At 37.4% G+C, this 12880-nt stretch overlaps 1 protein-coding gene across 1 annotated transcript in view; it reads right to left on the reverse strand.

The window, feature by feature from the left end:
- NEK5 (NIMA related kinase 5) overlaps positions 1–12880 on the reverse strand; it is a 256530-nt gene that overhangs the window by 66232 nt on the left and 177418 nt on the right. Inside the window, 4 exon segments of the mRNA XM_077158150.1 lie at positions 8849–8941; positions 10588–10671; positions 11116–11117; positions 12377–12494. Coding sequence (XP_077014265.1) covers positions 8849–8941; positions 10588–10671; positions 11116–11117; positions 12377–12494 — 297 coding nt within the window.

The raw sequence follows: 12880 nt of genomic DNA on the forward strand, positions 1-12880 counted from the left end.
CAGTTCATTCAAGTATATACCTAGCAACGGGGTTGCAGGATCATACGGCAACCCCACCCCTAGCCTCCTACTGAACCACCACATTGCCTTCCAAGAGGCTGCACCTCTCAGTTCCCCTACCAACAGTGAATAGGTACATCTTTTTCTCCACATTTTCTCTAGCAATTGTTTATCTCTGTTCATTTTTAAACAGTTTTATTTGCACATCTTACAATCCAACCTAAGTAAAAACTTAATTGGTTCCTGGTATAATCACATAGCAATGCCTTTGCCACCATAATCTATATGAAGACATTTCTTTTTCTTCCACAAAGAATCCCAACCCCTCCCCATTTCCCTGCTTGTTGACATTTAGTTTTGGCACAATGCCTTCGTTACATTCAATAGACGCATATTACAATGTTACTGTTGACTACAGACACTAGCTTGTATTGATTGCAGTTTTTCCTGTATACCATCCCATTTGCAACAGTTTGCAATACTGACATTCATTTGTTCTCCCTCATGAAAAAACATTCTTATATTTGTACACTTAATCACCATAATTATCCACTCTAGGCATTCCTAATTATTCCATCTCATTCTTTATGTTGCATAATATTCCATCATATATATATATATTAAATATATGTATTATATATATATATATATATATATATATATATATATATATATCACAGGCAGTTTAGTTACTTGTCTGTTGATGGACATGTGGGCTGTTTCTATATCTTATCAATGGGAATAATGCCACTATAAACAGCAGTGTGCAAATGTCCATTTGTGTCCTTGCCCTTAGTTACTGTGAGTATACATCTACTAATGGGATTGCTGGATCATATGGCAATCTAAGCTTCCTGAGGAACTGCCAAACTGCCTTCCAGAACAGTTGCACGATTTTACATTCCCACCAGTACTGGGTAAGTGTGCCTCTCTCTCCTCCGGCACTTGTTCCTTTCTGTTTTTGGGTAATTGCCATACTAGTGGGTATGAAGTGATATCTCATTGTGGTTGTGATTTGCATTTCTCAAAACAGCCAGTGAAGTTGAGCATCTTTTCATGGGCCTTTTGGCCATTTGTATTTCCTCTTCTGAAATGCATCTGTTCATGTCTTTTGTTCATTTTTCAAGTGGGCTGTTTGTCTTTTTGCTGTTAAGTTGTAGAAACTCTTTATGTATTCGGGATATTAACTCCTTAGCTGATATGTGGTTTCCAAATATTGCTTCCCATTACATAGGATGTCTTTTTACTTTCCTAACAAAGTTCTTTGATGCACAAAAATGTTTAATTTTGTAAAGGAGCTCCAATTTATTTATTTCTTTGTTCATTGCTTGTGCTTTGGATATAAGGTCTAGAAAACCTATTATCACTAGATTTATAAGATATTTCCCTACATTTTCTTCTAAAAGTTTTACGGTCTTAGCTCTAATCTTTGATCTATTTTGAGTTAACTTTTGTATAGGGTTCATTCTTTTGTATATGGATATCCAGTTCTCCATATACCATTTATACTCTATTCAGTTCCACTGGTCAGTATATCTATCTTTATGCCATGCTGTTTTTGACTACTGTGCCTTGTAATATGCTTTAAGGTCAGGTAGTGTGAGACCACCCACTTCACTTTTCTTTCTCAAGATATTTTTAGCTATTCAGAGTACACTGCCCTTTCAAATAAATTTGGTTATTGGTTTTTCTATTTCTTCAAAGTAAGTAGTTGGGATCTTAATTGGTATTGCATTAAATTATAAATTAATTTGGGTAGAACTGACATCTTAACTATATTTAATCTTCCAATTCATGAACATGGTATGCCCTTCCATTTATTTAGGTCTTCCATTATTTCTGTTAGCAATCCTAAATTGCTAAATAAATAAATTTACTCCTAAATATTTCATTATTTAGTTGCTATTGTATATGCAGTTTTTTTCTCAAGTTCCTCCTCAGATTGTTCATTACTAGTGTATAGAAACAGTACTGATTTGAGGGTGTTGATTTTTACCCTGCCACTTTACTATACTTATTTATTAGCTCTAGTAGCTTTCCTATAGATTTTTCAGTATTTTTTGACACATGGTTTCACATTGCCTGCAAACAGTGAGAGTTTTACTTCTTTCTTTCCAATTTGGATGACTTTTATTTCTTTTTCTTATCTAATTGCTTTGGCTAGATCTTCTAGTACAATGTTGGCAGTGAGCATCCTTGTTTGTTCCTGATCTTAGAGGGAAAGCTTTCAGTCTTTCTCCATTGAGGATGAAGTTAGTTGTGGATTTTTCATATACTCCCTTAATCATGTTGAGGAAGCTTCATCAAGAAAGGGTGTTGATTTTTGTCAAATGGCTTTTCTGCATCAATTGAGATGATCATGTGATTTTTCTGCTTTGACTTATTAATATAGTATATTACATTAATTGATTTTCTTGGGTTGAACCAGCCTTGAATACTTGGAATAAATCTCACTTGGTCATGATGTATAATTCTTTAAATGTGCTGCTGGATTTGGTTTGCAAATATTTTGTTGAGGATTTTTGCATCTTTATTCATTAAAAACACTGGTCTGTAATTTCCTTTTCTTGTAGTATCTTTGTCTGATTTTGGTATTAGGGTGATTTTGGTTTCATAGAATGAGTTAGGTAGCTTTCCCTCCTCTTCAATTTTTTTGAAGAGTTTGAGCAGGATTGGTCCTAATTCTTTCTTGAATGCTTGGGAGAATTCACATGTGAAACCATCTAGTCCTGGGCTTTTCTTTTTAGGGAGCTTCTTGATTACTGATTCAATCTCTTTACTTGTGGTTGGTTAGTTGAGGTCATCTATTTCTTCTTGCATCAATGTTGGTTCTCATGCCTTTCTAGGATGTTGTCCATTTTGTCTACGTCATCTGGTTTACTAACATATAATCCTTTAACCCCTTTATTTCTGTGGGGTTCCCCTCTTCCATTTCAGTACTGTTTATTTGCAACCTCTCTCTTTTTTCTTTTTTGTCACTCTAGCTAAGGGTCCATTGATTTTACTGATTTTCTCAAAGAACAACTTCTGGCTTTGTTGATTTTCCCTATTGTTATCCTACTCTCAATTTCTCCTATTTCTGCTCTAATGTTCATTAATTCTTTCTATTTGAATTTGGGGTTAGTTTGATGTTCTTTCTCTAGTTCTTCCAGGTGAACAGTTAATTCCTCCATTTTTGCTCTTTCTTCTTTTTTAACATGCACATTTAATCTAATAAATTTACCTCTCAGCACCACCTATACCACATCCCATAAATTTTGACATGTTGTGTTTTCATTTTCATTTGCCTCGAAATATTTACTGATTTCTTTTGTAATTTCTTCCTTGACCCACTGGTTGTTTAAGAGTGTGCTGTTTAGCCTCTATTTATTTGTGAATTTTCTGACCCTCTGCCTGTTATTGATTTCCAACTTCATTTCATTATGATCTGAGAAAGTGTTTTGTATAATTTCAATCTTTCTAACTTTATTGAGACTTGCTTTGTGACCCAGCATATGGTCTATCCTTGAGAATGACCTAGAGGCACTTGAGAAAAAAAATGTATTCTGCTGTTGTGAGGTATAATGTTCTGTAAATGCCTATTAAGCCTAGTTTATTCATCATTATTATTCAAATTCTCTGTTTCCTTATGATTCTCCATCTAGATGTTCTATCCATTGATGAGAGTAAGGAATTGAAGTCTCCAGCTATTATGGTAGAGTATCTACTCCTCCCTTCAGTATTGTCAGTGTTTGCCTCATGTACTTTAGAGCACTCTGGCTCAGTGCATAAATATTTATGACTGTTATGTTTTTTCACTGGATTGTTTCTTTTATTAATACATAGTGTCCTTCTTTGTCTCTTTTAATCATTTTACATTTGAAGTCTTATCTGTCAGATATTAGTATAGCTACCACTGCCTGTTTCTCGTTGCTGTTGCATGAAATGTCTTTTCCCAACCTTTCCCTTTCAACCTATTTTTGTCCTTCGCTCTAAAGCGAGTCTCCTGTAGACAAAAAATAGATGGGTCCTGTTTTTTAATCCATTCTTCCAGTCTATGCCTTTTGATTAGGGAGATTAATCCATTAACATTTAATGTTACTCCTGTTAAGGCTGTACTTTTTTCTACCATTTTGTGTTTTGGGTTTTATATGTCATATCTAATTATTTTGATCTTTTTTATCTTTTCTAATAGGCTTTACTGCTACACTCTTCTCCAGACCTCTCTTTCCTGTCTTTTCTTATCTGCCTGTACTACTCTCTTTAGTATTTTTGTAGTACTGGTCTCTTAGTCATAAATTCTCTCAGTGACTGTCTGAAAATATTTACATCTCCTCCTTGTTTTTAGGACAGTATTGCTGGGTATAGAATTCTTGGTTGCCAGTTTTTCTCTTTCAGAATCTTAAATGTATTATACCACTGTTTTCTCATCTCCATGGCTTCTGCTAAAAAAATCCATAAATAATCTTATCAAGCTTCCCTTGTAGATGATAGATTGCTTTTCTCTTGCTGCTTTCAAGATTCTCTCTTTGTCTTTGACATTTTACAATCTGATTAGTAAGTGTCTTGGAGTAGGTCTATTTGGATCTATTCTGTTTGGGGCATGCTGCACTTCTTGGATCTGTCACTTTATGTCTTTCATAAGAGATGGGAAATTTTCAGTGATTATTCCCTCCAATAGCCTTTCTGCTCTTTCCCCTTCTCTTCTCCTTCTGGGACAGCCATAACATATATTCGTGCCTTTCATGCTGTCATTCAGTTCCCTCAGACCCTGCTCATATTTTCCACTCTTTTTTCTATCTGTTCTTTTGGGTGTAGGATGTCCAGTCCTCTAGTTCACTAATCCTTTCTTCCACCTCTTCAAATCTATTGTTGTAGGTCTCCACTGGTTTTTTTTTTTTTTTCATTGCTTTATTGTGCCTTTCATTCCCATAAATTCTTCAATTTGTTTTTTCAAGATCTTGAATTCTTGTTTATGTTCACCCAATGTCATCTTTGTATCTTTCATTTCTTTGGCCATATTTTCCCTCAACTCATTGATTTGATTTTTGATGAGATTTTGAACATCTGCTCCAACATCCTGAATTAGTTCAACTTCTGTATCTCTTTTGAAATGTTGGTTTGTTCCTTAGTCTGGGCCATATCTTCAATTTTCCTAGTATGACCCATTATTTTTTGCTGGCATCTAGACATTTGATTTCCTTAATTAGTTTAATCTGGAGGTCCTTTTAACTCTTTTACCTATGGTTTTCTTGTTGGATGGCTTTGTTCTATCTGTTCTTTGGCATTCAAGTCAACTTATTCTAGAGTTCTAGCATAAACTCTGTTTAGCTTATCAGAATTTATCAACGCCTTGTTTTTCTGTTTCTTGCCCTGCCTATATGGAGCCTTTTTTTTTTTTTTTGGCAGAGGATCTCCTCAGATATGATTGACTTCTGTCAAATTTTCCCAAACCAGACAGAAAGGACCACATCTGAGGAGGAGAGAGTAGCCAGTGTCAAATTTCCCTGAGGGTGAGACCCAGCAGGTTGTAAGACTTTTCCATGAAGCCTCTAGACACTGTGTATTTCATATCCTGCCCAGCATGTGGTGCTTGTTTGCCCGCAGCTTCCCACCAGCGTAAAGTGATGTGGTGCCTTTAATTTCAGCAGCCTCTCCCTGTCAGATGTGGTTGAGACAGAGACTGAAGAAGAGAGCAGGCTTAGGTTTCTTCTGTTTTCCTGCCCCTGGGCCTGAATGCTCTGAAGAAGGGCCACCACTTGAGCTGGCTCCACCCCCTTTTTTGGGGGGAAGATACACCCTTTCCGGAATTATCCCTATTCACCTGACTAGTTACTTTGACTCTCAGATATGCCTTAATCCCACCCTTGCGTAAGGCAGTACTGGAGCCTGGCAGTGCTCACAGTTCTATCTAATGAATTGTGAAGAAGAAAAAAAAAAGCCCTTTCAGTATCAGACCCCTGTGCTCCCCAAGTTTGCCAATCAAGAACTATAGTTGGTGCATGGCTCTATGTGCCCCGCCAGGCTCCATGTGCCCTCTTTTCTTGGGGTCCAGCCCTTTTCCAATATTTTGTGCTGTTTGACCCAAAAAGCCTCTTTCTTTTTTTTTCTTCAGTCAGCCCTGCCCACTCTCTCTGGGGGTGAAAACTTCTGGTTCCTTTAGCACTTACTCTAGGTTTACCTGTGCTTGGGGCCTGTTTGTAGCAATCAGAATTTGTTAATTAATTCTGCAATTGCAGCTTGGTTGATCTAATTCCTTGCTACTAATAAAGTCTATTTCCTTTCCCTTCAGGGCACCAGCCTGCTGTGCCTGTGGAGAAGGGGCATTGGCCTCTGCAGCTTGGGAGACTTTAGAGTTCTGCGTGGGATCTCAGCTGTTCCATCTGTTCCAGATTAGCATACGATGTCTGCCTGGTCACTGATGTCCCCCAACAGTTGTTCCATATAGTTCCTGGCTATTTATTAGGTGCTCTGGAGGACAATCTAAGTTCTACACTTCATGATGTTGCCATCTGCCTCACTTGCATTCTTTCTAATACCTTGTTTATCTTTAGGTACTTGATTTTTTATTTATTCTTTTTTTTTTTTTTTTTTTTTTTTTTTTACTCTTGGGGAACTCAATCTCATTGTGTTATTATAACCAGGCTAAAATGTGAGAGAAAAATGTCTCTGTAAAATCTGACCTATCTTTTCATGGAATTTAGCTATGATCATCCTTGTATCTTTGAATGACAAGTTAACAATATTTTAAGGATTTCCAACTTCTAGCTACATGGGTCAAGTTCTAATGATAAACATACTTTAAAATATAAATAATTACTCATAATTTTCAGTCAATTCTGTTTTTTGTCACATAGTTGTGTATTCATCACCATGATCATTTCTAGAATATTTGCATCACTCCAGAAAAAGAAATAAAAAGGAAAAAGAAAAAACCCATACATCCCATACCCCTTACCCTTCCCATTGACCACCAGTATTGCAGTCTACCCAATTTTTTATCCCTTATACCCCCTACTATTCATTTATTTTCTAACCTTATTATTTCTTTTTAAATATTTTTATTGAGACCTCTTCACATACCATGCAATCCATCCAAAGTATACAATCAGTGGCTCACAATATCATTGACTGTATCCATCCCTATTATTTATTTTTTTTGTCTTTTTTTTTTATCACACTTCTGTTCATATCCTTCATAAAGGAAGCATCAGATGAAAGGTTTTTACAATCACATGGTCAAAATGTAAAAGCTATATAGTTATACAATTATCTTCCAGAATCAAGGCTACTGGAACACAGTTCAACAGTTTCAGGTTATTTCCACCAGCCACTCCAATACACCATAAACTAAAAAGGGGTATCTATATAACGCATAATAATAACCTCCAGGATAACCTCTCAACTCTGTTTCAAATCTCTCAATCACTGAAACTTTATTTTTTCTCATTTCTCTTTCCCCCCTTTTGGTCAAGAAGGCTTTCTCAATTACATGATGCCAAGTCCCAGCTCATTCCTGGGAATCCTGTCCACATTGCCAGGGAGATTTACACCCCTTGGAGTCATGTCCCATGTAGGGAGAGGGCAGTGAGTTAACCGGTCAAGTTGGCTTAGAGAAAGAGGCCACATCTGAGCCACAAAAGAGGTTCTCTAGGGGTGACTCTTAGGCATAATTATAAGTAGGCTTAGATTCTTGTTTTCAGGAATAAGTTTCAAAGAGGCAAACCCCAAGAGTGAGGGCTTAGCCTATTGAATTGGTTGTCCCCACTGTTTGTGAGAATATCAGGTCTTCTCCAAATGGGAAAGCTTAATATTTCCTCCTTCTCTGACAGCAAAAGCTCTCAAAATTGGCTTGCATGCTGGAATCACCTAGAGAGCTTCTGGAAGCAAGGCGCCTAGTCCCTACTCCCAAAACCAGCTGAGGTGAGGCCTGAGCATTTGGGTTTTTAAAAAGTTGTCCTAATGACATTGCTACTATCATAACTTGCCAAACCCCAACCAAAACCATTCCTGTCAATCCTAAAGAACACCTAGGGCATTATATAAGATTCTACAAAGGTTCCATGCACTAGGCTAACTTTCCAGAAACCTACAACCTCCAGATGGGTCCCTGAACCAGACAAGTCCTGAAATGCAGAGGGGTCAGCCCTTCCAGAACATCAACTAATTCCATTTTCCTGTCCCAAATTATTGACAACCCCTTCCAACATGAAAAAGAAAGAATGGGCATAGCCCAAATACCCCTAAATAGCAGGGCCAGAAAGATCAAAGGTGATGGTGGAGTTTTGCAGTGAAGGTCAGGTTCAACAAATGAGTATAAGTATAAGCGCTGAATCAGTATATTGATACTTTTTTTTTAGTCTCCAGTATCTTTGGGCAGCTAGAAACAAAAACCTAAAATTGTGGAATTGTAACCCATACCGAACTCTGAAATCTGTTCTACAACTAATTGTTGCAATGTATTTTGAAATTTATTGCTATGTTATTTTTCACAGAAAAAGAAAATAGAAAGAAGAGCATAATAGAGAAGAGAGGATTTAACAAATGAATATGATGGCTGAATCAATATATTGATATTTCTTTTGGTCTCTATTGTCTTCAGGCAGCTAGAAGAAAAAATGAAAAATTCTGCAACTGTACCCCACACCAAACTTTAAAATCTGTTGTATAACTACTTGTTAAAATGTACTTGGAAATTTACTGCTGTTTTTGTATATATGCCATTTTTCACAATAAAGAAAAATGTTTTTTTTTTTTTTAAAGTTGCCCACATGAATCAACCGCATGGTGAGAATTAAGCACGTGAGGTTAGTGCAACTCACAGGGAAACTTAAAAGCTTCTAACAATCCAACAACAAGCCAACATTACCTGCGAAGGTGGCTCTTCCTCAGGTGCATGGCGGTGGATGGGCAAGTCACTCTTCTTCACCACATAGGTTTTTTGACTTATTTCTGAGACCTTCTACAACACAAATTAGACAGAGACAGCAAGCTTAACTGTGAATCGGCTCTGACGGCTACTCTAACCCTCACCTGGGTTTGAAAGGCTCTAGAAAGGAGTCTCTTCCCTACCAGCAGAGGGACATTGAGAGGAGTGGTGCATATAGCTCTGTTCTATGGCTCCTTTTCCCTATGGCTGCCCATGGTATCCCCCAAGCACTTCTTTCCAGATCTCTCTATAAATATCTACTATCCATCTTCCCTTGACCCACAGTCCCACAACAGACCAGCCTTAAATATCAGGCTGCTGAAAGCACGAGGCTCCCTCACCATGAAGCAAGGCTTTGTTCTGGAGAGAACCCCTGAAGCAGGCTCCGTCTTCCCACATTCAGTCTTCTGTTTGAACCTTCACAAGGGCTCCCTTCTCTCAGAATGCCAGTCCTTCTCTCTGCTTCTCTATGTACTACTGTTCTTCTCAGACCCAGTTTAGACCCTATCTCTCTTCTCCCATATAAATCTCACTCCAGCTTATCCTTCCCATCTTTATTCCTTAGGCACTTACAGGGCTTAACTGTATCCAGTTTTAGTCTATTATTGCTTCATGAGTACATGTCTTACATCTGCAAGTATTTATGAGTAGAACTGCATCCTGGAAAGAGCAGAGGTTTTAGAGTCAGCAAGAACTGTGATTAAATATTTAGTCTGCCATGCAATATTTAAGTGAATTTGGATGCGTTACTTAACCTCTCTGTTACGGAGAGTAAATGAGATAAAGTATGTGAAAACCCTAGTTCAGAGCCTGACACATACAATGGGAGTGCGTCCTATGCTCATTCAACTCATATAAACCCATCTACGTGTACTCAGAAGGAGGGAGAAGGAAACAGAAGCATCCTTTTCGGCGGTGTGGGTGGGTCCACTCAATAAACTCATGGTGCAAGTGCATGTGAGAGGAAGGTGGGGTCTGGCTTGTCCTTGGCCAGTCTCATTTTCCACAGGCCTCTCCTGGATTAGGCATTCCATGGTGCAGAGTATTTAAACATCTGTGCATTTTTTATACAACAGAGATCCCAAACACAGGCCAGTTTTTTTCATCTGGAGTTCTACTGAAGAAGCAGCAATCTGCACCAAATTCTAGAAATCTTCCTGAGAGACCAAAGGATGAGTTTCTAGTATGGTGCCTTCCTAGGGGATTTTCAAGTAGCATCTCTTCCTCATTCAAATTTTATCTTACATACTGACCTGAGAAACTTACCTGTGCATATAAGACTACTCCAATGTAGTTGGAATTCACTAAATGCTTGTCTTTTTGCTCTCTCCTTATGTGCATGAACTCATCCTCATTTTGGACTCCCTGCATCTAGAATATCTGCTCAGTAAATACCGAGTGATTCATGAGGAAGACAATCAGCAAAGTATTTTAAAGAATAGCCATTCTTAACTGAGACTCTTAGATAGTCTCAACATCTTGTGTAGCCTCAAGTAGGTTATAAGTAAATGAAGCTTCCATTAGGTCTGACAGCTTTCCTGTTAAAAAGTTTGAATGATTATCTTCATAACAAGATTTTGTCTTTTCTGTGAAGAGCACATTTAAGTTAATAACTGCTCGATTTAGTTAGCTCTAAATTGATAGAACAATGATTCCTCTGGATTAATGACTTTGTTTACCTCCATTTCTCTCCCCATTTTCTTCCTAATTTCCTTGATGTCATCATGGTGCTGTTGGCATATTTCCTCTAATTGCTTCCAATACTTCTGGAAAGCAAATCCAATCCAAAAGTGTTAAACATTTGTGAACAACTAAAGGAAAACAATCTCTCTACAGCCTATGAGTTAAAAAAAAATTCTGTGATATAAAATAAGAATTAAAAAACCTGTTGCTCATCATAAGTACTTAGAATCTTGGGTAGGACATGAGATTTTGTTGGTTTGTCCAGAGTGATGCCCCAATGAATCCCAGAGTAATTTGATCAGTGAATGGAAAAGTATTTGCAAAGTCCCCTTCGGAGAATGGTGAGAACGGGGAGAAATTCAACTTCCCCAACTTGAATACTTGATATTCTCACAAGCAGTGTGTACAACCAAGGCTATAGGCTGAGCCCCCAGTCTTGGGGTTTGTTCATATGAAACTTAACCTCACAAAGGATAGGTCAAGTCTATTTAAAATTTAGGCCTAAGAGTCACCCCCAAGAGAACCTCTATTGTTGATCAGATGTGGCCTCTCTCTCCAGTCAACACAACAAGCAAATTCACCACCCTCCCCCTGTCTATGTGGGACATGACTCCCATGGGTGTGGACCTTCATGGCAACGTGGGAGAGAAATCCTAGAATGAGCTGAGACTCAGCATCAAGGGATTGAGAAAACCTTCTCAACCAAAAGGGGGAAGAACGAAATGAGACCAAGTGTCATGGCTGAGAGATTCCAAACAGAGTCGAGAGATTATCCTGGAGATTATTCTTTTGCATTAAATAGATATCACCTTGTTAGTCAAGATGTAATGGAGAGGCTGGAGGGAACTGCCTGAAAATGTAGAGCTGTGTTCCAGTAGCCATGTTTCTTGATGATGATTGAATAATGATATAGCTGTCACAATGTGACTGTGTGATTGTGAAAACCTTGTGTCTAATGCTCCTTTTATCTATCTTGTCAACAGACAAGTAGAACATATGGAATAAAAATAAATCTTAGGGGGAACAAATGTTAAAATAAATTTAGTTTGAAATGCTAGTGATCAATGAAAGCGAGGGGTAAAGGGTATGGTATGTATAATCTGTTTTTTTTTCTGTTTTCGTTTTATTTCTTTTTCTGCTGTCTTTTTATTTCTTTTTCTGAATTGATGCAAATGTTCTAAGAAATGATGAATATGCAACTATGTGGTGATATTGTGAATTACTGATTATATATGTAGAACGGAATGATCATATGGTAACATTTTAGTTCGTTAGTTGTTAATTTTTTAATTAATAAATAAATAAATTAAAAAAAAACCTGTTGCTCCTTAGGATGGTAACCTGTCTCCCAGTTTGGCTGTTGTATTTTACACCCCAGGTGTGATACAGAGGCTTGGGGTAATCTCACTTTAATATATAACCCCCAATACGGTAACAACACGTGGTGATTTGTTTCTCTTACTTTCACATAAACCCAAATACAATAATGAAGTACAGTTACTTTATATCTCTCACTTTTATATATAATTCCAAATGCATTAGTGATGTCCAATTACTTTATCAATCCAAGAAAAGTCATATGAAATTTGCTACATTGCATTCTATGAGAAGGTGAGCTATACATCTCTACGTCCGCCAAAACACCCATCATGGGCTTTGCATATTAAGTATTTGTGGAACAGGGGCTTCTCGGGCACGTTGTAAAAATAAAAGTAACACCCCATTACAGTACAGAAGACAATGATTCAAGCACAATGGTGGCTCTGGAATTAAGGCTGCTTTTACCCTGTTCCTTCATTTCGTTTCTCTGGAACTGAAGCTCCTGGAATCTAGGCTCTTCTCCCTTATTTCTTAATTCTTGTCTCCGGTTATGATTTGGCTCAGCAGAAGATGGACGAAGGCCCTGCTTATTGAATGAAATACTTTATAAAGCTTACTTTCATTTCCGAAACATCTTGTGATTTGACCTTGATTTTTTTTTATCTAAAAAAAGAACAGTAACACCAAAAGAAACCCAGTATTTAGGAGTTTTATGAAACAGTAAGTAGTGTAATTTTCTTAAATTAAGTATGACATTAAATATTAAAAAAATGAATAAAACCATTTATGTTGTCTGCTCTAAATAATTAAGATTTTATGCTACTTGCTGTGAGCTATGTTTAATGGGAAAACATTAACCGTACCACAGCAATACCAGGGGTAAGAAATGGGAGGGAGGGACCAGAGTTAAGGGGAGGACTTTCCATTTGGTGAGGGTGCATTTATCAGTTATTTTTCTCTTGGGAGCAA

The sequence above is a fragment of the Tamandua tetradactyla genome, chromosome 4 (genome assembly GCF_023851605.1).
Source record: "Tamandua tetradactyla isolate mTamTet1 chromosome 4, mTamTet1.pri, whole genome shotgun sequence".
Taxonomy (NCBI): domain Eukaryota; kingdom Metazoa; phylum Chordata; class Mammalia; order Pilosa; family Myrmecophagidae; genus Tamandua; species Tamandua tetradactyla.